General features: G+C 56.3%; 1 protein-coding gene across 1 annotated transcript; it reads left to right on the top strand.

Moving 5' to 3' along the window:
• Window positions 1-1,129: 1,129 nt before the first annotated feature.
• LMNA (lamin A/C) lies at window positions 1,130-19,625 on the top strand. Its single transcript, XM_017673017.3, has 12 exons — window positions 1,130-1,893; window positions 12,649-12,805; window positions 14,081-14,206; window positions 14,482-14,652; window positions 14,856-14,981; window positions 15,514-15,734; window positions 15,829-16,051; window positions 16,507-16,614; window positions 16,701-16,820; window positions 17,250-17,339; window positions 18,121-18,390; window positions 18,671-19,625. The coding sequence occupies exons 1-12, from the start codon at window positions 1,538-1,540 to the stop codon at window positions 18,695-18,697; spliced, it is 1,995 nt and encodes a 664-aa protein (XP_017528506.1). The 5' UTR covers window positions 1,130-1,537; the 3' UTR covers window positions 18,698-19,625.
• Window positions 19,626-25,744: the final 6,119 nt, after the last annotated feature.

Below are 25,744 nucleotides of genomic sequence, written 5' to 3'. Positions count from 1 at the left end.
CTCAGCACTGCCACCTCTTAGAGAGGGTGAGGTGGCCGGTGGGGCCAGGGCCAGGATTAGGGGAGGTGAGTGGAACACTGATCAAAGGCGTCCTTGATAGGCCTGAGGACCGAGGCTCAGGAGCCTGGGACCTGTTCGTGGTAGGACCCGGCTCTCCTTACAGCCAGGGGCCAGAGAGGAATGTAGAGATACACGCGAGGTTGTGGGGTCTTTGCTGTCCCACTACTCCTTTTCTGGCTGAAGCCAGGATGGAGACCCAACATTGGCTGTCCAGGCCCCTGACCTACTCCCCCTCTCAGGCCCCTCGGGGAACCACAAAAATCTGGGACCTAGTGTCCTGGCAACGTGATGAATGCATGCACAACTCTAGTATCTGTTTTAAATTATCCATTAAAATAAGTACAGTCCTGGAAAAATAAATAAGCATAGTCCTGGGAGTTGGTGGGGTGGGGTAGGGAGTAGGAAGGGATTGAAGGCGGAAGGAACCTGGGCTGCCTCCTTTTTCTAACTGTTTGGGTGTAAAGGACTGGGACAATGGATCAGGGGTGTTGGCAGGAGTGCCTGGGTCCTCTTCTTGGCTTTCTCTGGGGGCCTGTGGCCTGTTGCTTGGGTCAAGACACGTTGCTTGGCTTTGAAGGGAGATAAATTGGGGAGGAAGATAGGAAAAGACAAACCCCAAACTCCTGGTCCCTGCCCCAAAATTAAGGGTGTAAAGGAACTCAGGATCCAGGACTTCCCTGCAGCCCCTGCTCCAGCACTCCAGGGAACCCAGGCATTCCTTCCTCACCCCACCCTGGCAGGAGGAGATGTTGCTTTGAATGGGCTGCCAACATGTGAGGGGGGTAGGGGTGACTCACTATTACTATGCCGAGCAAGGGGGGAGCCAGTGGTGGAAGAAGAGTGAGTCACCCTCATGGGCACCAGCCTCAGCCCTTCCCCACTTCCCTGGATCTGCCAGCCTGGCGCCCTCCCTTACTTTACACCCACTTTCCCTCCTTCCCCCTGTCCTTTGCCCACCCACTCTCACCCCTTGGCTCTGCCCTCTACCCCCAAAGGCCTGAGGCGGAGGGGCCAAGCTTGCGGCTGAGGGCACTAAGCAGGCAGGAACCAAGACGCGAGCTTCAGCGAAGCCCCGGACAGACTGGGGTGAGCGGGAGGGGTGGGGTGGGGTCCGACCCCGGACCCCGGACCCCGCCACAGCCAGCGGTCCTCTCCCCTCCTCGGCGCCCCGCCCCCACTCCTGTGGATCTGTGGCGGCCCCTTTAAGAGCAGTGGCCCCTCCTCCCATTCCCTAGACCTATTAGGGCCTTGGCCCGGGCGCGGTGACTCAGTGTTCGCGGGAGCGCCGCATCCACACCAGCCAACCCAGATCCCGAGGCCCGACAGCGCCCGGCCCAGCTTCCCACCCGTGTCCGAAGCCAGCCTAGAAGCCAGCCGGCCGGCGCGCTCCGACCCCGAGCCGTCTGTGTCCTTCCGCCCGAGCCCGCGCCCTTCCCGGGACCTCTGCCCCGCGGGCAGCGTTGCCACCCTGCCGGCCATGGAGACTCCGTCCCAGCGGCGCGCCACCCGCAGCGGGGCGCAGACCAGCTCCACCCCGCTGTCGCCCACCCGCATCACCCGGCTGCAGGAGAAGGAAGACCTGCAGGAGCTCAATGACCGCCTGGCGGTCTACATCGACCGTGTGCGCTCGCTGGAGACGGAGAACGCAGGTCTGCGCCTTCGCATCACCGAGTCCGAGGAGGTGGTCAGCCGCGAGGTGTCCGGCATCAAGGCCGCCTACGAGGCCGAGCTTGGGGATGCCCGCAAGACCCTCGACTCGGTGGCCAAGGAGCGCGCCCGCCTGCAGCTGGAGCTGAGCAAAGTGCGCGAGGAGTTTAAGGAGCTCAAAGCGCGGTGAGTGCACCCAGGTGGCGCGTGCGGGGCCGGGAGCGGAGAGGGCAGGCGGGCCGGGCCGTTGCCCCTGCCCGGCTACAGGCCGCTGATAACTTTGCCAGAGAGTCTCCTCCTCCCCAGAACTGCCCCTAGCGGGTGACTGGCAGTGCCAAGGGAAATTGTCAGGACAGGACAGAAAAGGGAGGGGCTCTGGGAGAGAGTGGTGTATATAAGGGATGGTGGGAGCGTCCCAGGCGAGTTAGGGCTGGTGGCAGGGCCACATCCAGTCAGGGTGGGGTTTGATAGCCATTCGGAGCTTGGGCAAAGCAGAACCGGCCCGCCAGGTCTAAGAAATCCGGGCACTCAGGACACATCAGAGTGGGTGAAAGGGACCTGTTAGAACTTTCTTGGCAGGCTTGGCACTGTGCCAACTTTGCCCAGCCTGGTTCTGGATACACAGTGTCCATTAAGACAGAACTGCCAAGCTGGCAGATGTCCAGTGGTGCTGGAGAGAGGTCACCAAGGCAGGGTGACCCCCTTTCACCCCTTGCAGGGTCATGGAGGCATCCCCCTTGGCACAGATCCTTTCTGGGGTTCTTTCTAAGAGTGGGGACACCCTCCCTCATCCCCTGCATGTCTGAGACCCTCCCTAGGCTTTGACAGGCCCACCGAATAGCTCCAGGAGAGCAGCTCCCCCTCAGCTCCCTGGGCCTGCTGGGCCCAGGAATGCAGGGGAGGGAGGGAGACGGAGGCCAGAGGCTCTTGGTCCAGGAAGTTGTGTTAGGCCCAGGCTGGCAGGGACCCCCGCCCGCTTCTTGGCCTGCTGCCTGGTGTCTTCCAGGGTTGGGGGCTCTGTCTCTCCCTGCCTCCTTGGAGTGAGCCACTTTCATTTTCCCAGCCCAGCCCAGTCCTTGCTCTGGCCCATCCTCTCAGCCACTGATGTTTTTTGATCTTTGCCTTATTAAACTGCTGGAATACAGTGACATTTTTGAAATCCGGCCGTTGGAAGCTCCAGGCCACTCCTCCCTCACCCATCCTTGCCCCACCCTACCCCACCCTCCTTGACGCCACCCTCTTTTCTAAAAAGGCCGTAGGAGCCTGGAAGTTAAGGCCCTCTTCTTCCAGCTGCCTAAGAATTGGTCTCCTCCTCCCTCTCCTTTTCTCTACGAAGACCCAGGCCAAAAGCACTAAAGGTGCTTTGAGATCCCTAGGGGTGGCGGGATCCTGTGGTTTGACTGCCGCTCTTTCTCTCCCTTGGCATCTTCTCAGTACCTCTGTGTGTTCTCTGCTCTTCCTGCCCCCTCACTAGTCCCCAGCCCCAGGCACGACAGGTGTGGCAGGTCCATCCCCTAGTGAAGAGTGGATGGAAACTGGGGGGGAAGACGGGTTGACTTTTATTTCTCATGAAAAGGATCACTCCTGTCTTTTCCACTAGTGATATGAACAACATAGTAGGACAGACAGGTAGGAGGCAAGCTAGGGGAGCTCCTGGTCCACTCACCTACCAAGCGCCCATGCAGATCCCTACAGAGGGCATTCTTAGCAGATCTTTTTCTGGGGAAGACGTTAATTAACTGGGGAGCAGATAATAGAGTCTATGGTCTCTTGCTAACCTAGCCACACCAGTCTATCTCCTCTGCCTCCTGGTGCAGCTGTCCAGGCCTGGGAGACCAGGCCGGCGCGTGCGTACATGGGACAGGGCGGGGGGGTGGGGGGTGGGGGGGGGGTGGGGGGTGGTGTGTGTACTTGTTATATTTAGCCACCTGCTTCTCTTCTCCCCCACTGATCCTGGCTGGGGAGGCTGGGCTTCCGGAAAAGGGGGGTGGTTTTGCACATCTGGATCTCAGGCCAGTAGGAAGCAGGGTGGAGACAAAGGGGGCTCAGACTGGGGGAATGTCCCCTTCTATGTCCCCAGTGGGAGGAGCCAGGATTGTTGCTCCTTTTTGCATCTGCTGTGCTCAGGGTGAGATGGAAAAGAGTAGAAGGAAGAATTTGGGAGAGGAAGAAAGGCATTGTTCTAACTCCTCCCACTAAAGCTTAGAGAGAAGCAGTTGTTCGGTTTAATGTTTAGTTGGAGCTCAGAGTTCAGGGCCAGGCTTTGGGTTGGGATGCAGAGCTGTCTGTAAGATCCTACAGCAATCCCTGGCTCAGCCCAGGGGCTTGGACTAGGTTATAGGTTCTGCTGAGAACACATACACACATTCTCTCTATTCTGGATCCTGGAGAATTTGGACACCTAAGTGTGGGGAGAGTGAGAAGGTGGGAAGTGCCCGGGACGCCCTCATGGGGGTCCAGGCTTAGAGCTGGGTCCCACCCCAGGCAGGACAGCTGGGTGGATGACTCAGATACTGCCCCCCTCCTTTCTACCCTGGTGGCTTTACAGAGACAGCAGGAGACAGCATATGTCTTAAAGGAAGGGATGTCTACATCCATGTGTGCCTCTCCTGCCCCCTGCTACCCACTGCATCTGAGTTTTTTGCCTGCCTCCTTCCTTAGGACCTCTGGTGATGGTCTGGAACCAGGGCTTCAGATGGCCAGTATGCACAAATAATTCTAGATTTGAGTCCAGAGTTATGGGCTTGGGTTGCAGGATAGTGCCAGGGTCTATGCCTTCCTGTGCGGAACTGGTGGAGGAAGGCTGAGTCAGAAGTGGGGAGATCCCAGGCCCACAAAGCAGAAGAACCTCTTCCCTCTGGAGGAGGCCTGGGTGCCCGACAACTTCCTGGATTGACCGCCTTATGCAGCTCCGGGGAGGACCAGCAGGGAGGTACAGTCCTGGGTTCATCCAAGCTCTCATTAGAACAGCAAAGGCCAGAGAGATACAGAGGCTTATCTCATGTCACGCAGCAAGGGAGTGATAGGTCAGGACTTGAACACAGGCCTTCTGACTTCCAGTTAAGTGTATCATTAAACCTTACTTCTCTAGCTTAGGGGGACAGGTTGGAGGGTCCAGGGAGTGGGGTGATTTTTGGTGGGATGGCCGAAGGCTCACTCCTGTGGTCTGGAGATTCTGCCCTGGGACCAGTGACAGCTTCGTGCTCTGCTGTCCTGCCAGGGCCTACTTACCCTTCAACAGCCTTTGCCCAGCCTGTGCTGGACCCCGCCAGGCCATGGATCATGAGACAGAGCGCTGGGAGGCTGGTGATTCCTATCTTGAGACTGTCCTGGGACTTGTGGGAATTGTCTCCCTGGATCCGAAGGGGGTTGTGCCCTTTGGCAGAGACATAAGGAGAACAGAGATGGAGGCTTTTGAGGACACCTGGACCCCATGCCTGACCCGAGGTGCCTCCTGGTGTTATCTCCCCCACCAACCCTGATCTCCCCGACCCCCTGTGCCCCACCCTGAAGTCCACACTCTGATTCAAAGAGAAAGAAGAAAGTGCAGCTAGACCGGGGGCTGAGCAGTACTTAGGGAGCCAAGAGAAACAAAAGAGACCATAATTCCTACCAGGGCCCCGACTGCCGTCCCGTAATTTATGCCTCTGGTTGGCACTTCTCCTGGTCTCTGGGAGTCTGAGACTTACTCTTCATGGGCTGTGCCCATTCATTGTCCCCACTCCCAGGCCCACCCCCAGTGATTCAGTAGCTCAGTGTCAGGGCTGAAGCCTGGGACAGCTGGGGGACAACTGGTAGGAGATGCCTTCACCTACCAGCTGTGCCCTCTGCTTCCCTTCCCTTCCTTTCTCGCCAGCCCCTTACCCCTGCAGCAGCTGCAGTACCCAAGGCCAGGTCTGGCTCAGAGGCCCAGCACTAGGGTAGGTCATCCCATTTCCACCTCCCTGGGACCCCAGTGTACTGACGGCGACCAGGCCAAGCTCTAGTATTCTTGGAGAGATCTGGGGAGTTTCTTTGGGGAGGTTGTAGGGTCTTCTGTCCCCTAACAAGAGGCAAGGTAACAGGTAGTGTGAGGTAATAGGCACAGCCCTGGCACTCGGTGTCCTTAGTTCTAGACTTGGTCCTGCCACTAAATTGCTGTGTGACCTTGAGCAAATTGCCTCCCCTCTCTGGATTTCCTAGCTATAAAAGAAAGGGGTTAAAGTCGAAGGTCCCCAGAGAGCTTTCAGGTTCCAAAGTAGTACAGTGACCCCCACAAAGTGAGAAAACAGTCCTCTAAAAATACCAACCTATAAATATAAAATCAAATACACTAATGTGAATATAATTAACAGCCAATGCTAGTCTCAGTAGAAATATTTTCCACCAGCTGTGGAATTAAAAGTACTAATACCCTTCTCTTTTTCTCAAAGAAAGTTTGTTAGAACCAATTAATTATTATGCCATAACACTCTTGGCTTATGGTTTGTTTTTATTGCCAGTAGGAAAGGACACTTCATTTTCAGTGCCTCTGTCTTAGGATGGTGGAAAGGGCTGTGTCACGGGGAAAGGGAGAGGTGTGTGGACCTGTGTTGAAGGTGGAAATGAGGCCTTGGAAGATGTGGGATTTTTACCTTGGAACTGGCCAGGATTAGACAGTGTGCGCCTGGCGCCAGAGGGAGCTGCGGAGTGACCTTGAGCTGGCCCACCCCCTACCCTTCTGTACTCATTCTGGCTTCCCCAACGTGAGGCTGGGCTGTGAGGAGGTCTTGACCACTAACAGTCCCTTTAAGAAGGGAACAGGGTTTGGGGAAGAGGCCGGGTGGGGCGGGAGGAGGGGGTGCTCCCTGCCCCTTTGTGGGAGAGGAAGCCTGAATCCTGTCTGTTGAAGCCAGGAATAATTCTGGCTGGGATCCCAGGCCCGGCTGAGGAGCTGAGTCATGGTAGAGGGCAGAGTGGAGAGTGGACAGGAGACCCAGAGCCTGTCCAGTCAGAGAAGAAAAGCCTCGATAACGTAGTTGTTGAGAACTACGATGGGTGTTCCTGCTGGGCAGCAGCAAGAAGGATAGGGGTGAATCACATGGGGGACGATTGGGAGCACGCGGCGGGACACATGAGGCTCTTTAGGGCTGGCTCATGGGAGCTGGAGACCCTCATATCCAGGGGCCCTGTTTGCGGGCAGTTGAGAGGAGATGGTTTGGGATTACTGAGGCTCCGCTTCCTCCTGAAGCGCTAATGCTGCCACTCTCTGGGAGACAGGGTTGAATCTTCCTCAGCTGGAGCTGGAATGCAGTGGGGCCAGAACTCCTAGGTCCTCCTCCACTTCCTTTCCTGATCTTGGGGTGCGGCTCCCATCCACTGCCACTGTTGTCAGGGTTAATACCCATAAGCCACCAGATGGAGGGTTAATTTGTCCTCAGAGGGGACTTCTAAGTTGGCTCCTAAATCTCTCTCCCTTCCCCTTCCCCCTCCAGGACATTCTGCCTCTTCTTAGGCTGTCCCTCCCCTCCCATGCCCCCACTTATTTTGGTCTGTCCCTAGGCCTCAACCTACATTTCTGAGACTATGCAGGAAAGAATTCTGGAGAGAGGGGCCAGGAAGAAGGAAAGCGGAGCTTGGCAGGGGACCCGAGAGAGCATTTGGTTAGGAATTCAGCCGCCTGTGGTCCGGGACCTGTGTCCAAGCCTCTGGCTGCAGGCTTCTCCTGCCTCCGTACAATGCCACGTTGATACACCCGGCAGCTGTGACTCAGGGCTGGGCCCCTGCCAGACCCAGCACCTCTGTCGGAGTTGCGTCTGAACATGCCACCAGGCCTCCTGTCCCCCTTCTCAGCACCAGTTCCCGCACCCCAGCCTTCCCTCTGACTGGAATTAAGACCTGGTTTTGTCTTAGGGGAGGACAGCTGGGAGGCTGGCGTCTCTGGAAGGGGATCTGAGGGGCCTCAGACCCCAGGCATGTGTGGCGGGTGTCTCACCAAGAGAGGCGCGTGGAAGCAGAGCTGTGCCTGCTGTGGGTGCATGTGGCTGTGTGGGGAGGTCGAGGGCAGGGGTCGTCCTGGGAGGCCTGCCCTATGCTCTCCAGGTGTGAGACTTTCAGAACTTCACAGGGTGGGGTTTGGGCAGGGTTTAGGGCCTTCCAAGTCCTTGGAACACATGCCCCCCTCAGTTGCTCTCTTTAAGGTCTCCTTTCCAGCAAGGGATGGAACCTTGAACACCGGAGAGAGGAAGCCAGACATCCCCACCTTCCTGCATCCTGCCCTCCTTACCTGAAACTGATGGCAAATCCACAGACCAGCCAAGAAACCACACAGTGGATCCTTTTGGGAATGGGGGAGTGTCAAACCTCATGCCCCACACACAGCTGAGGAATTGTGTGATGTTTGATGGCGGTTTCCCTAGGCCTCTGTATCACTGTTGGACTGGGGCACCTCCTAGCAAGCCAGGCAGAGGGTGACACATCTCCCAGGCTCTGTTCCCGGGTGTATCTTTGCTACTTTCTGCGCCCCCTGCATGCACCTTGCCCTTTTCTGTGATCTGTCACTGCTGTGAGTGTCCTCAGGTGATCTGGTGGGCAGGGAAGTGCCCGAACCTTCCCTTCTCCAGGCCTTGGTTTCCCCATCTGTAAAAAAGGTTGGAGGTGGTCCCTCTAGAAGCCTTGAGCTTATGAACCTCCTAGTCTCTGGGCATAGGAGGGACATACAGAAGAAGCCCCAAGACAGAACGTAAATGGAAAAAGAATAAACTAGCAGGTAAAAAGCAGCAGCTGAACCAGTCGTCCAGAGAGGAGAGAGAGGGTGGGGCTGGAGCTAGAGAGGCAGGCAGGCTGAGGCGGGACTCAACCGAGGCAGGGGTGGATTTGGATAGTTGGGGGGAGGGCAGGAAGGATATATTGCAGTGGGAGAGTTGCTGGGACAAAGGGAAGGCTGGTAGGAACACGCGGGCAGGCTTGGGGTGGCCGCAGGAAGTCAGCCTGGACAGAGGTCTAGCTAGATGCCTGGGTGGCTAGGGGAGAGCTGTCCCCAGGCCAGGAGGGCAGGGATGCACGCAGCCCTGCCTTACACTGCCCAGCCATAGGGGGCGCTCTTCCTAGAGAGGCAGGAAATGCCTCTGCGCTCAGAGACCTCTTCTCTCCTGCCTCCCTCTGCTTTTCTTCCTGGGGTCTCCACGCAGCCATGGGGAACTCTGTGGGACGGTGAGGCTGAGGGCCTGAGGCTGGTGGCAAGGGGACTGCGGCGGGGCTGAGGGAGCCTCTGTAGGGTTGAGGAGCTTTCCCTGGGCCATCTTCCCCTCCCTCGCTCTTATTTTTAGCCCTTTCTTGATGTCTCTGAACCCCTTGTCTCCTCCTCAACCCAGGGGAGGAAATGGGGGCCTCTCCCTCTGGGCCTGACAAGTTTCTCCCAGCAACCAGCCCCAAACAGGCCTGCAGCCGGCACTGGCTTCCATATCTGGCATCCGTGCTGGGCTGAGGAGGGTGACTCAGCGGGAGGGTCAGCAGCTGGCCCTGTGCCCACCTGGCCCCTTTGCTGTGCTGGGTGGGTGCCTTTCTTCCCCCAAAGCAGCCCCGGAGTCCTGGCCGGCATTGGCCCTGGAGCCAGGCTTCCCCATCTTGCTCACCTCAGCCTAACTGCCACGCAGGCTCCCAGCTCTCATTTCTACCTTATTCTCCTCTGCTACCCTGCCCTCCTCCACCACGCTCTCTTCCCTCCTTCTGAGACCAGATTTGCCAGCAGGGGAAGAGTTAGAAACAGGATGCCCGGCCCTTGTTGCCTCGCAAGGCTGCTGGGATGGAGCCACTCCTGGGCTTGAGGACCCTGGCGGATACGAGGGGGAGACCTGGCCCCCAACTGGCACGGCACAGGGTTTGCGGCAGGACGTGGGCAAAGCCAAGGTGTCCCCTGTGAGCAGTAGAGGATTTCCCACCCCTGCCCGGGTATTGTCTGCCTGAGGGCGAGTCAGCAGCGGAGCCCCTGGTTCCCACCCTTTCCAGCTCCCTTTGCCCACCGCACCCTGTCCTCCCTGCCAGCCTCCCCACCCCCCACCGTGGGATGCAGCCAGCACGTGCAGGCTTTCCTACTGCCAACCCCCAGGCTCGCATGGGCAGTGCTGCCACCCTGGGGCTGAACGCCTGCCTGAGGTCCCGCTAGGTCTGAAGACCCCAGCTGGGAAGGAGATGGTGTTGGGAGCTGGTGGGGAGGCAGTGGGAGAGGCAGTGGGCTCTGCACTAACCCTGGGCATCTCTTGAGTGTGTGCAGCGCGCTGGCCCCAGAGCTCCTGAGGTCTGAGTCATGAACCCATGGTGACAGTGGCCTCTTCCCTGCTGACGGGAGCTCCCCTGCCTGACTGCAAAACCACAGAGGCCTCCCTCCCTTCCCTCTCTTTGCTGGGGGGGGGGTTTCCCTCATCCACAGGGTGTGTCTTCTTCCTTACTGGCATCTCTTTCAAGTGCTAATCAAAGCCTCCAGGAGGGAAAGTAAAAAAGCCCCCTTTCATGTCCTTCGAGCCCTTTACAGCCTAGCAGGTGCTGCGCCACCCGGGTACCGTGGGGCCCTGTGAGGCAGTTTCCTTAGTCACAGTAATAGCACCCACGGAGGGAGGCTGTGAAGACTGAGTGAGTTAACACTGTAATATTTAGAGCAGTGCCTGGTACATAACATATTGTTGTTTCCACCACCCCCTTTGGGACCAGTAGGAAGTGAAGAGACTAGTCAGGTTAGAAGAGGTTGTCCTGTGGTGGTCAGATTGTAAGCTCCAGAGGGCAGGGACCACACACCTCTTTTTCCTCATCAGTGTCTGCCTGGCACTGCTGGCACCCCTGAAAGGGTTTTGCAAGGAGAATTCCTGGAGTTCCTCTTTCGGAGTCTGAGGAGGCCAGGAAGGCAGGACGAGGCAAGAGATGCCCTTGGGTTGTCTTCTGAGAGCATTGTGTGGCTCCTTCCTGCTTCTCCCAGCTCGGGCTGGCTGGGCACCCTCTCCTGCTGGCTTCTCCACTCCCTCAAGCCCTGTGGCTGAGGAAGGCAGCGGGGTGGTGGGTGAGGAGGAAGAGTCAGCAGCCGCCACAATTCTTTAACCTTGTCCCTGCTGCTGCCTTCAGAGCTTGACGCCGGGGTGTTTACCTTCCTCCTCATACCTCGGTTTCCTCATCTGCAAAGGAGGGGGTTGAGCCAAACCCACTCCAAGCCCCTTCTCGTCCTCCCAGTTCTAAGAGCCCGCCCCCTGTTAGGCCAGCTGCAGCCGTTGGCCTTCAGGGCAGAAAGGCCTCCTCTGGGAAGCCCCTGCCAGCCTCGGAGGCTTCCCAAGGAGCTCAGATCTGTTTGCCGCCCTGCTTCACTTCACCGGCAGTTTTCTTCTTTTTCCCTCCTCCCCTTGCAGCTGCGTCGGCTTTTGAAAAGTTTTGAAGTCATGGAAAGTTGGGGCCGCGCTCCCAGCCAGGGGCTGGGCCAGACAGCAGCCAAAACCTGAGCTGGGTTTTGACTTTATTTTTAGCTTTTCTGGCTGAGACGGAGGAGGGGAGACAGTCCTCCAGTTCTGGAAGGGCCTCTTCTCACAGGGGAACAGACACTGTTCTGAGGTGTGGCCAGAGGCCTGGACAGAGCATGCACGCAGGCTGGCCGCACACCCGCTCTCCAGGTGTCACGCTCCGGCCCCCGCCCAGTGGAGCTGGAGGTGGGGTGACTGGGTTTGAAACCTCCTGAGCTGGTGGCAGGCGAGCACTGCTTCAGGCCTGACCCGTCCCTCCTGAACTCCCTCCAGTCTAGCCTTCTCCATCCTGCTTCACAGAGAATTGTTGGGCCTTGGAGCCTAGGGCTGTGGCAGGATAAAATGTTGGCAGGGCCCCTTTTCTTCCTTCCTTCCGGGATAGAAGATTCCCCCCCTACCCGTGTTTGGTTCCCCTTTTTTCCATCTGCCGTGGTGGGCTCCTGCATAGGAACTGATGGTTGTGACCAGACCCCTTGACCTTCCCCTCCACCCCTTGGCTCTGCTGCTTTCTCTCACCTGACACTGGTAAAAGGATCATAACATCTGGAAAGTGGGGTTCCCCAGGGGCTTTTGAGAAAATAGGACCCCTCTATTACTCCAGCTCATTATCCAGCAAAAATAGTCAGGGGCCCAGAAAGGAGAGGGAGGTGGCAGAGGCGCCCCCTGTTCAGGTGGTTCTAGCCAAAGCTTCGCCCAGTTGGAGGAGCAGGGTGTTCAAGGCTAGAGCCCAGATGGACCTGGAGACCAGGGGGCCACATCTGGAGGCCCGCACCGAGGCTTGTGGTTGTGGGCAGGGCTGATATGTGTGGCCAGCATTCTCTCTGGCTGCTATGAGGGGGGTGGAAGCCCTGTGCTCTGTCCAGATCAGGGCACCCAGACTGAATGTGAGAAAGGAAGAGGTCAGTTTCATGCCTGGGTGTCCTCATCCCACATCTCCCTGAGCTTTAACCAGACTTTCCCTCCCCAACGTCCCTGTATATAAAAGGAATCAAGAGACCAACCCTTGGGGGTCAAACTGAAAAGGTTAGGGACGCATAGACCCTAGAGCTGGGAACCTGGCTCTCTGGTCCCTCCAGGAAGGGAGGTTTGGCTGAATGGAAGGTGGGTGGAGTCAGGGAGAAGGTTAAGGCCTGTGTGGGAAGGGGCCAGAGACAAAGGTGGCCCTGTCTCTGGGCAGGAATGGGAGGGAGAGAGGGAAAAGCATTCATCTCGTGGGATCGGCTTTGCCCTTGGCCCCAGGCACGTTCCTGAGCACTGAGTCATGGGAGGGGTGGAGAAGCAGGAAGGGGGTTTGGGGGACCTTGGAGGAAGTGGGAGTCCAGCCCCAGAGGCAGGCAGATGCAAAGAAACCAAAGCCAAGGATGCCCTCTCCTGGCAGTGTGAGGGACAGCAGTGCCAGGCCCCAAGGCTGAACGAAAAGTGACTTCTCTCTCTCCCTGGGGGACCTGGCTCCCCTCTTAAATTCCCTCTTCCCTTGCTTCGTTAGCAATACCAAGAAGGAGGGAGACTTGCTGGCCGCCCAGGCCCGGCTCAAGGACCTGGAGGCTCTCCTCAACTCCAAGGAGGCTGCACTGAGCACAGCTCTCAGCGAGAAGCGCACACTGGAGGGCGAGCTGCATGACCTGCGGGGCCAAGTGGCCAAGGTGACCCCACCTGACCCCTGCCCATCCCTCTGCTCCCCAAACAAACGTACACTCACTCTTCCATCCCAGTGGCTGTGGCAAGTGCCTGAGCTGACCTGTTACATGGCATCAGAACCCTTCACCTGTCCCAGCACCATTGCACCCATCCAGCCTGTATTTTGTCCTCCTTTGCTACCCGTGGTATCTAACACAGTTCATTTAAAATAATCTACAGCCATTTCCATTTAACTTCACAATGAATTGTGTCTGGTCCTGGGTCTCCCCCTGTTTGGCCATCCTACAGAGAGCTGTGATCTCTGTGGAAGACAGGAGAGGAGTGTAGACCCTTCACAGAGCCCATAATGGGGAGCTGATTTTTAATCACATACAGGATGCTTGGCATGTATATGGTGGTCTTTACTTTTAAAATATTTTGCTATCTCTTCTGTCCTCTAATTGCTCATGTTACAAGCTACGGAACAGAATAAAAGATGCTGGCTTAATTCCCAAATTCACAGCCTCATCAGCTCAAGAACAGGGCCAGAATTAGAGTCAGTTGTCAAGCTTCTGTCCTGAGCTCTTGCCTGTCCTGGGTCCTGCCACCACAGTCCACCACGGAGAGACCAAGAGGTGCCAGCAGGTTGCCTACAGGAGCAAGATTGGGCGGTGCTCCTCCCAAGTCTCCTGCGCACCGGCCAGCCTGCGCCTTCTAAGATGAAAATCTGAGAAAGGTGCCCCCACTGCTCAAACTTTAGAGGATCTCTTCGTGGCAGATGAGGGCACATCTCTTCATGACCGAGTCCCTGCCTTCCCGGCCGGCCGTCTCCCATCACTCCTCCCTGGGAGCTGGGCCTCCACAGTGCTCATCCTCCCGAAGACCCTGCAGTGCGCCCCTGTGCGCCTTTGCTCTTGCCCTTCTCTGCAGCCGCGGCCATGTCCCTCCCCAGGACCCAGTAACCTGTCCTGCAGGCCTTAGCCTCTTGGACGCCTTCCCTCTGCACCCCAGACACACTTTGGCTCCTTTCCTCCTGTTCCCTCTACACTTTGGACACACCTCCTTTATAGAAATCGCTGTGTTGTGCCAGAGATGGAAGGTGCTGTCTTTTTCCTTGGCATAGTACCTACCCAGAGTAGTTACGGTGTGTGAGTAGATACAATTACTTCTGTGAGCACCATAGCTCTCACCCTCTGGACCTGTTTCTGCACATATGAAGGGATGTGAAGCCCATGCCCAGCTTCCTTCCAGCTCTGATGTTCCATAACCCCCCTCCCTGACCTCTGACCTCTTCCTTTCAGCTTGAGGCAGCCCTGGGTGAGGCCAAGAAGCAGCTTCAGGATGAGATGCTGCGGCGGGTGGATGCGGAGAACAGGCTGCAGACCCTGAAGGAGGAACTAGACTTCCAGAAGAACATCTACAGTGAGGTGGGGACTGTGTCCTGCAGGCCCCGAGGACCAGGCTGGGTGGTAGTGGCCATCAGAGTTGGGGCTGGGGGTCCGCCGCCGTGTGCAGAGCTCACCTGCTGGACTCCCTGTCCTAGGGGATGGGGAGCAGGGGATGGCCAGCACCCAGCTCCTAGGTTAAAGTGGGGCTGACAGTGGCTCCACTTGGGATTAGGATTGGACGGGGAGCTCAGCCACCTGAGTCTCAGCATCTAAGGACTGGTTCTGATCTTGGTTTCTGGGTCCAACCTCTCCAGGAGCTTCGTGAGACCAAGCGCCGCCATGAAACCCGGCTGGTGGAGATTGATAACGGGAAGCAGCGTGAGTTTGAGAGCCGGCTGGCGGATGCCCTGCAGGAGCTGCGGGCCCAGCATGAGGACCAGGTGGAACAGTACAAGAAGGAGCTGGAGAAAACCTATTCTGCCAAGGTATGTGCCCTCCCCCAGCTCCCTCACTGCTCTGCCCGCAACAGCCCCACCCCTGCTCTGGGATGCTCCATGGGGTATCAGGCGGATGGTGGTGGTTAGCTCAGGGCACCCAGGACCTGAGGCTGCAGCGATGGTGCCTTCTCGGGTCTCCCCTTCCCTCTCTCCCAGTCCCTGCAGCCCTAACCCTGCATCCTCCCCTCCAGCTGGATAACGCCAGGCAGTCAGCGGAGAGGAACAGCAACCTGGCGGGGGCGGCCCACGAGGAGCTGCAGCAGTGCCGCATCCGCATCGACAGCCTCTCGGCCCAGCTCAGCCAGCTCCAGAAGCAGGTGATGCCCCCCGACCCCTCCCACCGTCAGCCATGGGTCTGGGTAGGAGGAAGTGGGGAAGTCCTGAGGAGTGGGGGGGAGAGGGAGGGATAGAACATGCTCCCGGGACCGCAGACTGAGTAAGGGGCCTAGGATGTAGTCCTGTTTGCTGTTCCAGGTTGGCCTCTTTTTATTTATTTTTTTAATCTTTTTGACCTCTTATGTTACCTCTGCGACCTTAACTTCTGAGAGCCTTGGTTTTCCCATTTAACAATGGAAATCTGCATATCATCCCTAACTCAGATCTGCACGAGGTGTTAAGTCATCAGTTATTCTAGCTGGCTGTGCCATTTGCGATAGGGGGAAGGAGGTTCTAGCCTCGCAAGGAGATTCTAGTTAGATACTCGGAAGGGCTTTCCGGTCACCAGCCAAGGCCATGTGAGAGCCCATGACGGGCTCTCGTGGGAGCCTGGAGACCCTGGGGAGGGTAGCTGGGTAGCCCCTGCCCCTTACTTCCCTGTACTAACTCATGAATCACCCCTCCCTTGCCCAGCTGGCAGCCAAGGAAGCGAAGCTGCGGGATCTGGAGGACTCGCTGGCTCGTGAGCGTGACACCAGCCGGCGGCTGCTGGCAGAAAAAGAGCGGGAGATGGCAGATATGCGGGCAAGGATGCAGCAGCAGCTGGATGAATACCAGGAGCTGCTGGACATCAAGCTGGCCTTGGACATGGAGATCCATGCCTACCGCAAGCTCCTGGAGGGCGAGGAGGAGAGGTGGGTCGGGGAGAAGTCAGGGAGGCACTAGCAGCGGCCTCTGACCCGCTACCTGGCTTGACTGTCCCCCTCAACCCTGTCTCCCTGCCCCCAGGCTACGCCTGTCCCCCAGCCCCACCTCGCAGCGCAGCCGTGGCCGTACCTCCTCCCACTCGTCCCAGACGCAGAGTGGGAGCAGCGTCACCAAAAAGCGCAAGCTGGAGGCCACCGAGAGCCGTAGCAGCTTCTCGCAGCACGCGCGCACCAGCGGGCGTGTGGCTGTGGAGGAGGTAGATGAGGAGGGCAAGTTCGTGCGGCTGCGCAACAAGTCTAACGAGGTAGGCGGGCCTCAGGGAATACAGCTGCTCAGGGGGAAAACCTGACAGGTGAGGTCATGAAGGTTGGAGAGGGGAGTATTCCTCCCAGCAGAGGCAGACCAGGGTGACTGTGTGTGTCTCCTCCACACTGGGGTCCAGTCCTGGCTCCAGGACTCATCACTGGCTGTGAGACCTCAGGCAAGTTATTTAATCCCCCAGAGCATCAGTTTGCTCATCTGTGAAATGGGGATAAATGACAGTCCCTAATTCTTTGAGTTGTTGGGAAGATGGAAGTTTCCAATGTGTCTGGCACAGCGTAAGTGCCCACGGATCATGACTGTTATCCTTGACCGGGAGGAAAGTTAAGAGGGCAATAGAGGGAGAGGTCTCTGATGGTGGCCTGCCTATGCCCTTGAACAAGGTAAACCAAAAGCCTGAACAAGCTTCCCACACCCTCCCCTGTCCTCCCTTGGCAGGACCAGTCCATGGGCAACTGGCAGATCAAGCGCCAGAATGGAGATGATCCCTTGCTGACCTACCGCTTCCCACCAAAGTTCACCCTGAAGGCTGGGCAGGTGGTGACGGTGAGTGGCAGGGTGTTTGGGACTCTGGGGATGGCCTTGGGTAAGGATGGGAGTGCTGGAGTGAGTCTCTAATTCTCCCTCCCCAGATCTGGGCTGCAGGAGCTGGGGCCACTCACAGCCCCCCTACCGACTTGGTGTGGAAGGCGCAGAACACCTGGGGCTGCGGGAACAGCCTGCGCACAGCTCTCATCAACTCCACTGGGGAAGTGAGTATACTGCAGGCTGGCCTCTTGCTGGACAAGGGTCCCCTGATGGCCCAAATCAGAGCCAGCTGCCCCAGTCTAAAGAAGCCATCAGGGCCACCTTCTCCTAGTTCTCTGCTAAGGTCTCAGGCCCCAAACTCTCTACCCAGTGGGCAAATCAAAAGATGCATCCCTCAGCAGAATGAGGGGTGGAAGTCAGATAGTGAGGATTGTTAAAGGCAGAGCCATACTCCTACCCAGAAAGCTTGACGGTGTTCCTCTGGGGTAAAAAACAGTTCCTTACCTCCAACAGAGGACAGAGTAAGCAGCAGGGTGGATGAAGGGCAGCCCATAAGAAAGCTTCTTAGGTGGTCACTGTGAATGGATATGCTACACATCCCTCCCCTAGGAGACTCCCCTAACCCTTGGGCTTGGTCCCCATGTCCCTGGCAGGAGGTGGCCATGCGCAAGTTGGTGCGTTCAGTGACTGTGGTCGAGGATGACGAGGATGAGGATGGAGATGACCTGCTCCATCACCACCACGTGAGTGGCAGCCGCCGCTGAGGCCAAGCACACACTGGGGCACCCACCCAGGCCTGGGGGCAGCCTCTCCCTGGCCTCCCCACACCAAAAATCTTTTCATTAAAGAATGTTTTGCAACTTCACTCGCTGCCCTGGCTTTTCTTCTCTCTCCTCCCTATACCTTGAACAGGAACCCAGGTGTCTGGGTACCCTACTCTGGTAAGGAAGGCAGTGGGAACTTCCTGAAGCCCTGGAGTATTCCCATTGGGGCAGTGGACAAGGGTCTGGATTTATTTCTTGGGAGGGGAATGGGAGGATAGATGTGGGGCACCCAGCCCCACCTCTGTCCCCCCTTTTCTGTTGCATGCATTTCCTTTCTTGTCCCAGCCCCATTCCTGTTGCATGCATGTCCTCTCATTTCCCGCATTTTTTCTGCAAGAATGTTCTGTCATTCCCTCCTTCCCCACCCCCACAGTTTATTTTGCCTGCCTGCTGCCCTACCAACTTGCTCACTCTCTCTCCTTCCCTCTTAAGCTTAGAGTAGCCAGGACAAGGTCAAAGCCACAGCTCCAGGTCCCTGTGCCCGAGTCTCCCTGGCCCTTCTCCCCTTTCATGTCTTTGTTCCCACTCCTCCCAGCACGTCCCTTCCCCCCAAGCCCTATGCCCTCTCTCTGGTTTAAGCACAGCACCCCACCTTCCTGCCTGGTGGCTGGGAGCCTGCAGGAGTGCTGAGCCTGGGTGCTGGGCCTGAGCGGTCAGTCCCAGACTCGCCGTCCCGCCTGAGCCTTGTCTCCCTCCTCAGGGCTCCCACTGCAGCAGCTCGGGGGACCCGGCTGAGTACAACCTGCGCTCACGCACCGTGCTGTGCGGGACGTGCGGGCAGCCTGCAGACAAGGCTGCTGCCAGCGGTTCAGGAGCCCAGGTGGGCGGATCCATCTCCTCTGGCTCTTCTGCCTCCAGTGTCACAGTCACTCGCAGCTACCGCAGTGTGGGGGGCAGTGGGGGTGGCAGCTTCGGGGACAACCTGGTCACCCGCTCCTACCTCTTGGGCAACTCCAGCCCCAGAACCCAGGTGAGTTGTCTCTTTGCCTCCACACCCTGCAAGCAGAGGACCATGGTCCTTGAGGGTTAGGGCAAGGTGGCCGTGTGGGGGGGAGCCTTCTCTTCCGCAGCCCGGGGGAGTGGGAGCCTCCTCCCATCAGCCCAAGACCCTAGGTAGTCAGCTCCTGTGTCCTGTCCCTCCTGTCTGAGCCCCAGACTGGAGGGCAGGGACAGGGCTGGGGGCCAGGGGTGGGGAGGGCACAGGGCCAGGCACTGCTGCTCACACCGCTCCCCACTCTCTTTTCTTCTAGAACCCCCAGAACTGCAGCATCATGTAATCTGGGACCTGCCAGGCAGGGGCGGGGGTGGAGGCCTTCTGCTCCCTCCTTGCCTCATGCCCACCCCCTGCCCTGCACCTCATGGGAGGGGGCTCAAAGCCAAAGAAAAATACCCCTTTGGTTTTTTTCTTCTTTGTTTTTTTTTTCTAAGAGAAGTTATTTTCTACAGTGGTTTTATACTGAAGGAAAAAGAAAAGCCAAAAAAAAAAAAAAAAAGCATCTATCTCCATCCTCCCTCCCTTTCCCCTGCTTCCAGGAAACTCCACATCTGCCTTAAAACCGAAGAGGGCTTCCTTCAGGAGCCAAGGGAAAGGGTTGCTTTTACAGAGCCTAGTTTCTGCTTTTCTGCCCCGCTGCTGCTGCCCCCACCCCGGGGACCCCTTGAACATGGTGCCTGAGAGGCAGGTGTGGAGGCTTCTCAGCCAGCCTGGGAGGGGGGAGGGCTGAGCCAGGCCCTCCGGACGCCCCAGTGGCCCCCATCGTTCCGCTGCACCCGGCTGAGGCTCCCCTGCTTGCCCCGCCCCCAGCCCCAGCCCTGTCCACCTACCCGGGGTGACTTAATTCTCCCAGGTACCAGCTGCACTGGCTTTTTCTGTTATTTTATTTAGACAAGTGATGGGAATGAGGGGGGAGGCGGAAGAAGGGGAAGAAAAGTTAGTTTGAGCCCACTTCGCCCAGCTTTAGAACCCGGGTGGGCTCTGCCCAGTCGCCGAAGGCTGAGGTCAGGTGGGTGGGGCGGAGGGCGAGGGAGGCCCGTGAGGCAGGGTGAGAGGCTGCTGGGGCTCCGCCCCCGAGGAGGACGGCGAGAAGGGGCAGAAAGTGCATGGCAGCGGTTTTTGGCAAACACTAAGAGCCCCTTGCCTCCCCGTTTCCCATCTGCACCCCTTCTCTCCTCCCCGAAACAATACACTAGTTGTTTCTAACCCTGGCTGCTCTGGTATCTCTGTTGTTGGCGCCGCCGTGTGTTCTGGGATGTAGACACACACGCACGCACACACGTCACGTGGTTACCCACGTCCTCGTGCTCACTGCTGCCCAGCCTCACCCTTGTTCTAGGGGAGACGAGGTGAAGCCCTCAGAGCACTTCCGGTGGACATCTGGGTACCCAGTGGAGGCCGACGGGGAGAGGCTTTGACTCAGCAGCGCCCATGCACCGCGGGGCTCTCTCCTTGTGGAGCCCCAAGGAGGGCACTCCCTTCCTGACCTCCTTCAGCCAACCAGCACCTGTCCAGTGTCTCCCACAGGCCGGGCCCCAAGCACCTCAGGACCGGGGCGTCGGGGGGGAGGGGAGGACAAATGGGGAGCGGGCAGGAGGAGCTAGAGAGGGCAGCAGGAAGGGGGCAGGACTGACTGCGAACAAGCAGTTAATGCCCCTTTATGCCCCACACCCACTACTCAGCTTAGGGGTAGGAAAGAACAAGACCACCATTCAGTGGCTTTGGGGACTCAGTGGGAGTCAGAAAACATGGACTGCTGTGGACGAAGGGGTGCTTCAGGCAGAGCGAGATCCTCAGAGGGGAGGATGGTTTATAATCTGGGGGAATGAGGGGCCCAGACTGAGTGGAAAGCCCCGAATGGGAAAACGAGCGGTAGTGCCAGCCTTTCTCTTGCCCTTTATAGATTCCAGAGCATCTCTGCACCATCTCTGTGACCCGGATGGATTGTCCCTTTGCCCCTGGAATTGGAGACTCAGCGTTAACTCTCCCGAAGCCACACAGCTAGGAGGTGATAGAGATTCCAGGGCTCTGGCTGCAGACATCATGTTCCCCCTCTCAGCAAAAAGTAGTGATGGTAGACTAGAAGTTCAAGTTCCCTGAGGCAGCGGAGTTGGGCCGACAGCCCAATGAGCTTATCTGGGATTTTGGGAAAACATTGGAAAAAGCCTCTGAAGTCAGGCTGGAAACCCTGATTCCCCCAGAGGCTGAGACCAGGTGCCTCTGGGAAAGGGATGCTGAGAGGAAGGGGTCCCTGCCTGCTTAATGTGGGCAGCTTTGAAGAATGAAACTCGCTCCCAGTTCTGGGCGAAAGCACCGGAGACCCCCGGGGCAACGGGGTCCTCTGAGGGCGGCCACGTGCACTCCCAGGGCTGGGCACGTGGGGGCGCCAGAGCCCCACCTACGGCGGGCAAGGCCTTTCCCGCGGGTTGAGCTTGGAGCCTTCGCAGCTCAGCTGAGCGCCGCTGGACCCGGCAGGCTCTGAGCGGGGCGGCCGTGCGTGCCCCGTGGCCCGGCGAACTCCCGCACGAGCAGGCGAGTTCCCGGTTCTTGCCGAGCGCCGAGCAGATAAGGCGGGTAGGCAAAAACGGCTGCGAGCTGGCCACGCGGTAGAATTCATGGCTCGGGCTCTGCGCAGCTGGTGAGTCTGCACACGTGGTTACCTCACATGACGCTTATGACACAACTTGGCACTCAGCAGCCCACTTGTGATTAGTTATAAAAAAGTTTTAAAAACTTTTTTTGTTAGAATGTGACACATACCGTGTAGTGAAACTGAAAATAGGTTAAGTGCAAAGAGGAAAAAGAGCCATCCTTTTTCCACGCAGAGGCACCCACTGATGAATTTCCAGACTTTTTGCCCTGAACATGTATAGTCAGGATCTTACTGTGGTTTAAATTTCGATTCTGCTTTTCTCGGCTAACATGCCTAAGTACCTTTCAGTGTTATTTCAGTTTATAAACGTTAAGAAAAAAACGGAATCATTTTCTATCCATGTAAGTAACATTTGGTGGTTCCAGAGAGGGTGGAGACAGGAAGTAATAGACATCTGTACTTCCACTACTCAGCAATAACCATTATGAACATTATGATAGGCCTTCGAGCATCTTACATGTTTGTTTTTCAAGTTTCACTTATATAACATGTATTTATAATTTTCTGCTTGGCTGTTAGAAGGAATGCTTCCTGGAATATACATCTCTGCAGACATTTTTGGGCATTCCTGTGAAATAAATTCGAAGAATGAGGCAAACTAAGTCAAAGGCATACACATAACAAAGGCCGTTCATAATATTGCCAAGCGTTCCCCAGCCAACTGGGCCCTTTCCGTTCCCAACTGTAACAGAGTTCACCTCCCCCAAACTCTTCCCAGCCCCAAGATTTTTGTCAGTTTTCATCTTCCTCAACTACATAGGAAAACAGTATAGTTCATTATTGTTTCAGATTCCATTTCTCTGAAGAGAAGGTGACCCTCTTTTTCATTCACATATCTTGGTTATTTGCATTTCTTCTAATGTGATGTTTGTGTCCCTTTGCTCATTTTTTTAATGGGGAAAATTATCTTTTCAATAGGTTCGTAAAATTAAGGGGAAAAGCTCTCCCTCTTGATTTTATCCACCTATAGCTATCAAGCCCTATGTTTTGCAAATATTTTATAAAGGGTGTTTATTATATAAACATAGTTTTTAGCATCTGAGTATATATAAAACACTTCATTTAATTCCTTCTGGACATTTAGATTAATTCTGTTTTGTGATTATAAATAATGCTGCAGTGAATGCCTTTTCTATAAGTATTGCAGGTAATTGCTTAGGATGGAATTCTGATGTATCCCTGCCGGCTGGTCCCACTTTAAATTCAGGACCACACGTCTCTGGTACTGGCCCTGCTGCTCCTGTCCATAGCCCAGTCACCCCCTTTCTCCAGGTGACCATTTCACACCTCCTCCTCTCTTCAAACTTCCCCTTGTCACTTGCAGCTGCGGCCTTGCTTCCTTCTTCATTCCAAAATGAATGAAGTCCCCATGGCCTGCCAGCTCAGCGGTCACTTCTTAGGCCTCATCTTCCTTCCTCTTGTTTGTCACCAGTGATCACTTTCTGGTCCTTCTCAGCCTATGTTGCTGGTTCCTCCTCTTCTTCCTGACCTCTGATAGAAGGAGTGCCCCAGCGTTCAACCCTTCTCCTCTGTCTACACGTAGGCCCCGAGAGACTTCCTCCAAGCTCATGGCTTTAAATACCATCCATACGGGTACTCTCAAGTGTACACCTTCAGCTCATTCTTTTGCCTTGAACGCTCCAGACTTGACTACCCACTTGATGGTCTGACAGCATCTGAAACTTAACATGTCCAAAACTGATATATTGACTTCTAACCAACCTGCTCTACCTATTATCTTCCTCATCGCAGCTCACGATCATCCTTCATTCCAGTTGCTCAGACCAAAGACCCTGGAGTTTGTCCTTAACTCCTCTAGTCCTTTTATACCCCACATTCAATCCATTAGCAAATCCCTTTCAGCCCCATCTTTAGAATATATCTGGAATCCAGTCCATTTTTAGCACCACCAGCACCTTGTCTGGATCATGGCATTAGTTTCCTAACTGATCTCCTGCCCTTGCTCCATGCAGTTTATTCTCCACAGCAGCAGCAGGGCTATCCTTTAACAGTTTGGTCATTCTGCTCCAAACCCTCCAGAGCCTTCTAAAGCACTCAGTGTAAGAGCCGGAAGAGCTCACAGTGGCCGCTCAGAATGACAGGCAGAGCCAGGCAGACAACCCCCTCCACGTCATGTCTCACCACTCTCCCTCCTGCTCACTCTGTTCAAGCTGCAGTGACCACCTAGGTATTCCTCCAACACCTGCCCCAGAACATTTGCACTAGTGGTTCCTCTGCCTGGATCATTTTTCCTGTTAAATATCTGCACACTTGTTCCCTCACTTTCTTCAGGTCTCCATCCAAATGTCACCATCCCATAAAGTAGCCTTCCCTGACCAAGCTTCATAAAACAGCCCGTCACTTCTGAGCCACCTTCCCTGCTTTATTTTTCTCCAGGGCACCTAACACCAGTGGACGCATTTCATTTGTGTATTTGTTCATGTTCTGCCTTCTATACTGGAATACATACACCTGAGGGCAGATGTTTTTGTCTGTTTTGTTCATGCCGAATCACCAGTACCTCCTGCAGTGCCTAGCAACACAGTAGATCCTTTGTAAGTACCTGTAAATGCATAGACTCAGAAAAGGAATTGCTCATGTGAGCATTTTTTCAGAACATGAAACCTGTTGCAAAATTGCTTTCAAAAGATGGAAGCCATTTTCGTGCTCTCCGCTAGTGGGGATATTAGTTTCGCATTTTAGGTGAGGCAACTGAAACCCAGCGAGGAGAGAGGTTGGCCAGATGTCACCCAGCTTGCTCCTGGTGGAGCCTGGGACTCCTGACTCCCAGAAAGGACTGTGGCAATTCAGAATACTGTGAGAGGACGCAGGTGGGCTTAACAGAGGAAGGTATTCATTTGGGATGGGCATGGAAAGATGGGAAGAATTCCATCAGGTAGAAGTGGGGAGACATACCACTCCAGGTACCATATACAGTATAAATGGAGACTTGATGTAAGGGAGGGTCCCGGTAACTGGGGTAGATCCTTCCCATGCTGAAGGGATGGGAAGGGGCCTAGGACGCCAGCCAAGGAGTTTGAAATTCATGCCATGGGCACTGGGGAGCAAGGGGTGGGAAGGGGGGTTAGGCAAAGAAGTGGCGTGAGAGCTGAAGTCTCTGCCGGCTCCCAGTCTGTCTGATGCCTTCCAGTTTCCATTTCTTTGTCCCTCTCCTTCTCTGTCTTTCTCTTGACTGCCCCTGGCCCCTCTGTGACCAGAAGTGCCTGGCTGAGTTATCTTCCTTCTCCATGTCACCACCCTGACAACCTATCAGGCAGCACAAGAGGGAAGGGATGGGCCAGGACACCATTTCAGCCTCCTCCCCAGCACCTTGGTGCCCCCTTATCCTGCCCCTAGCGGGGCAGAGCAAACAAGACCTGGAGAGGCAATCAGGAGGGCAAGGTGCCTTCTGTCCCCCACCTCCTAGAGTGGCACTGAGATGCCAGCCTCCCCTCCTGCTCTGGGGGCCGGGCCTCAGGCCCTTACAATCCTTGGGCTGGTTCTCTGTGCTTAGTACCAGTCAGTGCCAGCTGGCAGCCCTCACCGGAGATGGAGGTGGCATGAAGATGGGGGAGGGGGAGAAGTGGGCAGGGGCCCAAGGGGAATAGGGGCCAGGATCTGTGGAGGTAGTAGTCAGAAGCTGGGTGGCCAGCATGGAGGTCCCATGGGGCTTCCAGGGAAGTCGAGGGGGTGTCAGCAACCCCCTCCCCCAACTCTGGCAAATCTAATCCTCTCCCTACCACCCACTTTCCTCTACACCCACCCCCTTAAGCTGCCCCTAGCTAATTCATCTTGGTCTCTTTAAGAGCTGCCTGGGAACTGGGACACCGGTGGGGGCTGGTAGCCCCCACCCCCCACCGCCATGCCCGCCTCTGCTCCACCCCCTGCCCGGTACAGACTCTGCTGGAAGTCTCGGACGCCTGGGTTAGGGTCTCCACTGCTGGGCTGGGGGTAAGGCTTGAAAGTGGTGGGGAAAGGGGAACATTGTCCCTGGGGTGGGATGGGGTGTGTGTGCCAGTTTCCCAGCACTAGATACATGGAGTCTATGTGCCAACTTCAGTAGATAACATAGGGGGCCCTTGCTGGGTGGTTCTCCAGCCTCAGACTTGGATGGGGGAGGGCAGCCCCAGGACCCTGAGGGACAGAGGGGGAAGGGTGCTTGCATCTCTTCGCTCTCCCCTCCCTCATCTCATTTCCCCAGGACCCCCCTATGCTGAACTCTATCAGCCACTCCGTGACTCTCCTGCAGTTGAAAACATAGGGCACCTCACACCCCATCTCTCTACAGATGGGAAAACCAAGGCTAGGCAAGCCAGAGGAAGTGGAATTGTGTGTGCTGCAGCAGGAGAAATGGAGATTAGGCTGCAGAAACCTTCTTCCTCTTCCACCTGAGAGAATGGGATGCAGGGGCCCTGGGTATCCAGCTCACCCCAGCAAGTTTCTAACTATAGCCACAGCCACCACCTGCGGCTCGGTCCCTGCTCCCACATCAGCTCCTTTCTGGAAGTTTTGATTTCCACATGCCAAGGCCAGGAGAGGCGCCTTAAAGCCCAGCTGGGTAACCCACGGCACGTTTGTGGGCTCCCCCACTTTACTCCTTTGGGTGGTTTCAGAAATGTAGCCCCTTTGAAATCTGCCACAGAACCTGGGCCCAATTCCCCTAAAAGGGAAGGAGAT

The sequence above is a fragment of the Manis javanica genome, chromosome 14, assembly GCF_040802235.1.
Source record: "Manis javanica isolate MJ-LG chromosome 14, MJ_LKY, whole genome shotgun sequence".
In the NCBI taxonomy this organism is placed as follows: Eukaryota; Metazoa; Chordata; class Mammalia; order Pholidota; family Manidae; genus Manis; species Manis javanica.
The sequence above is the reverse complement of the archived record's forward strand: the minus strand, read 5'-3'. Positions and strand labels throughout refer to the sequence as shown.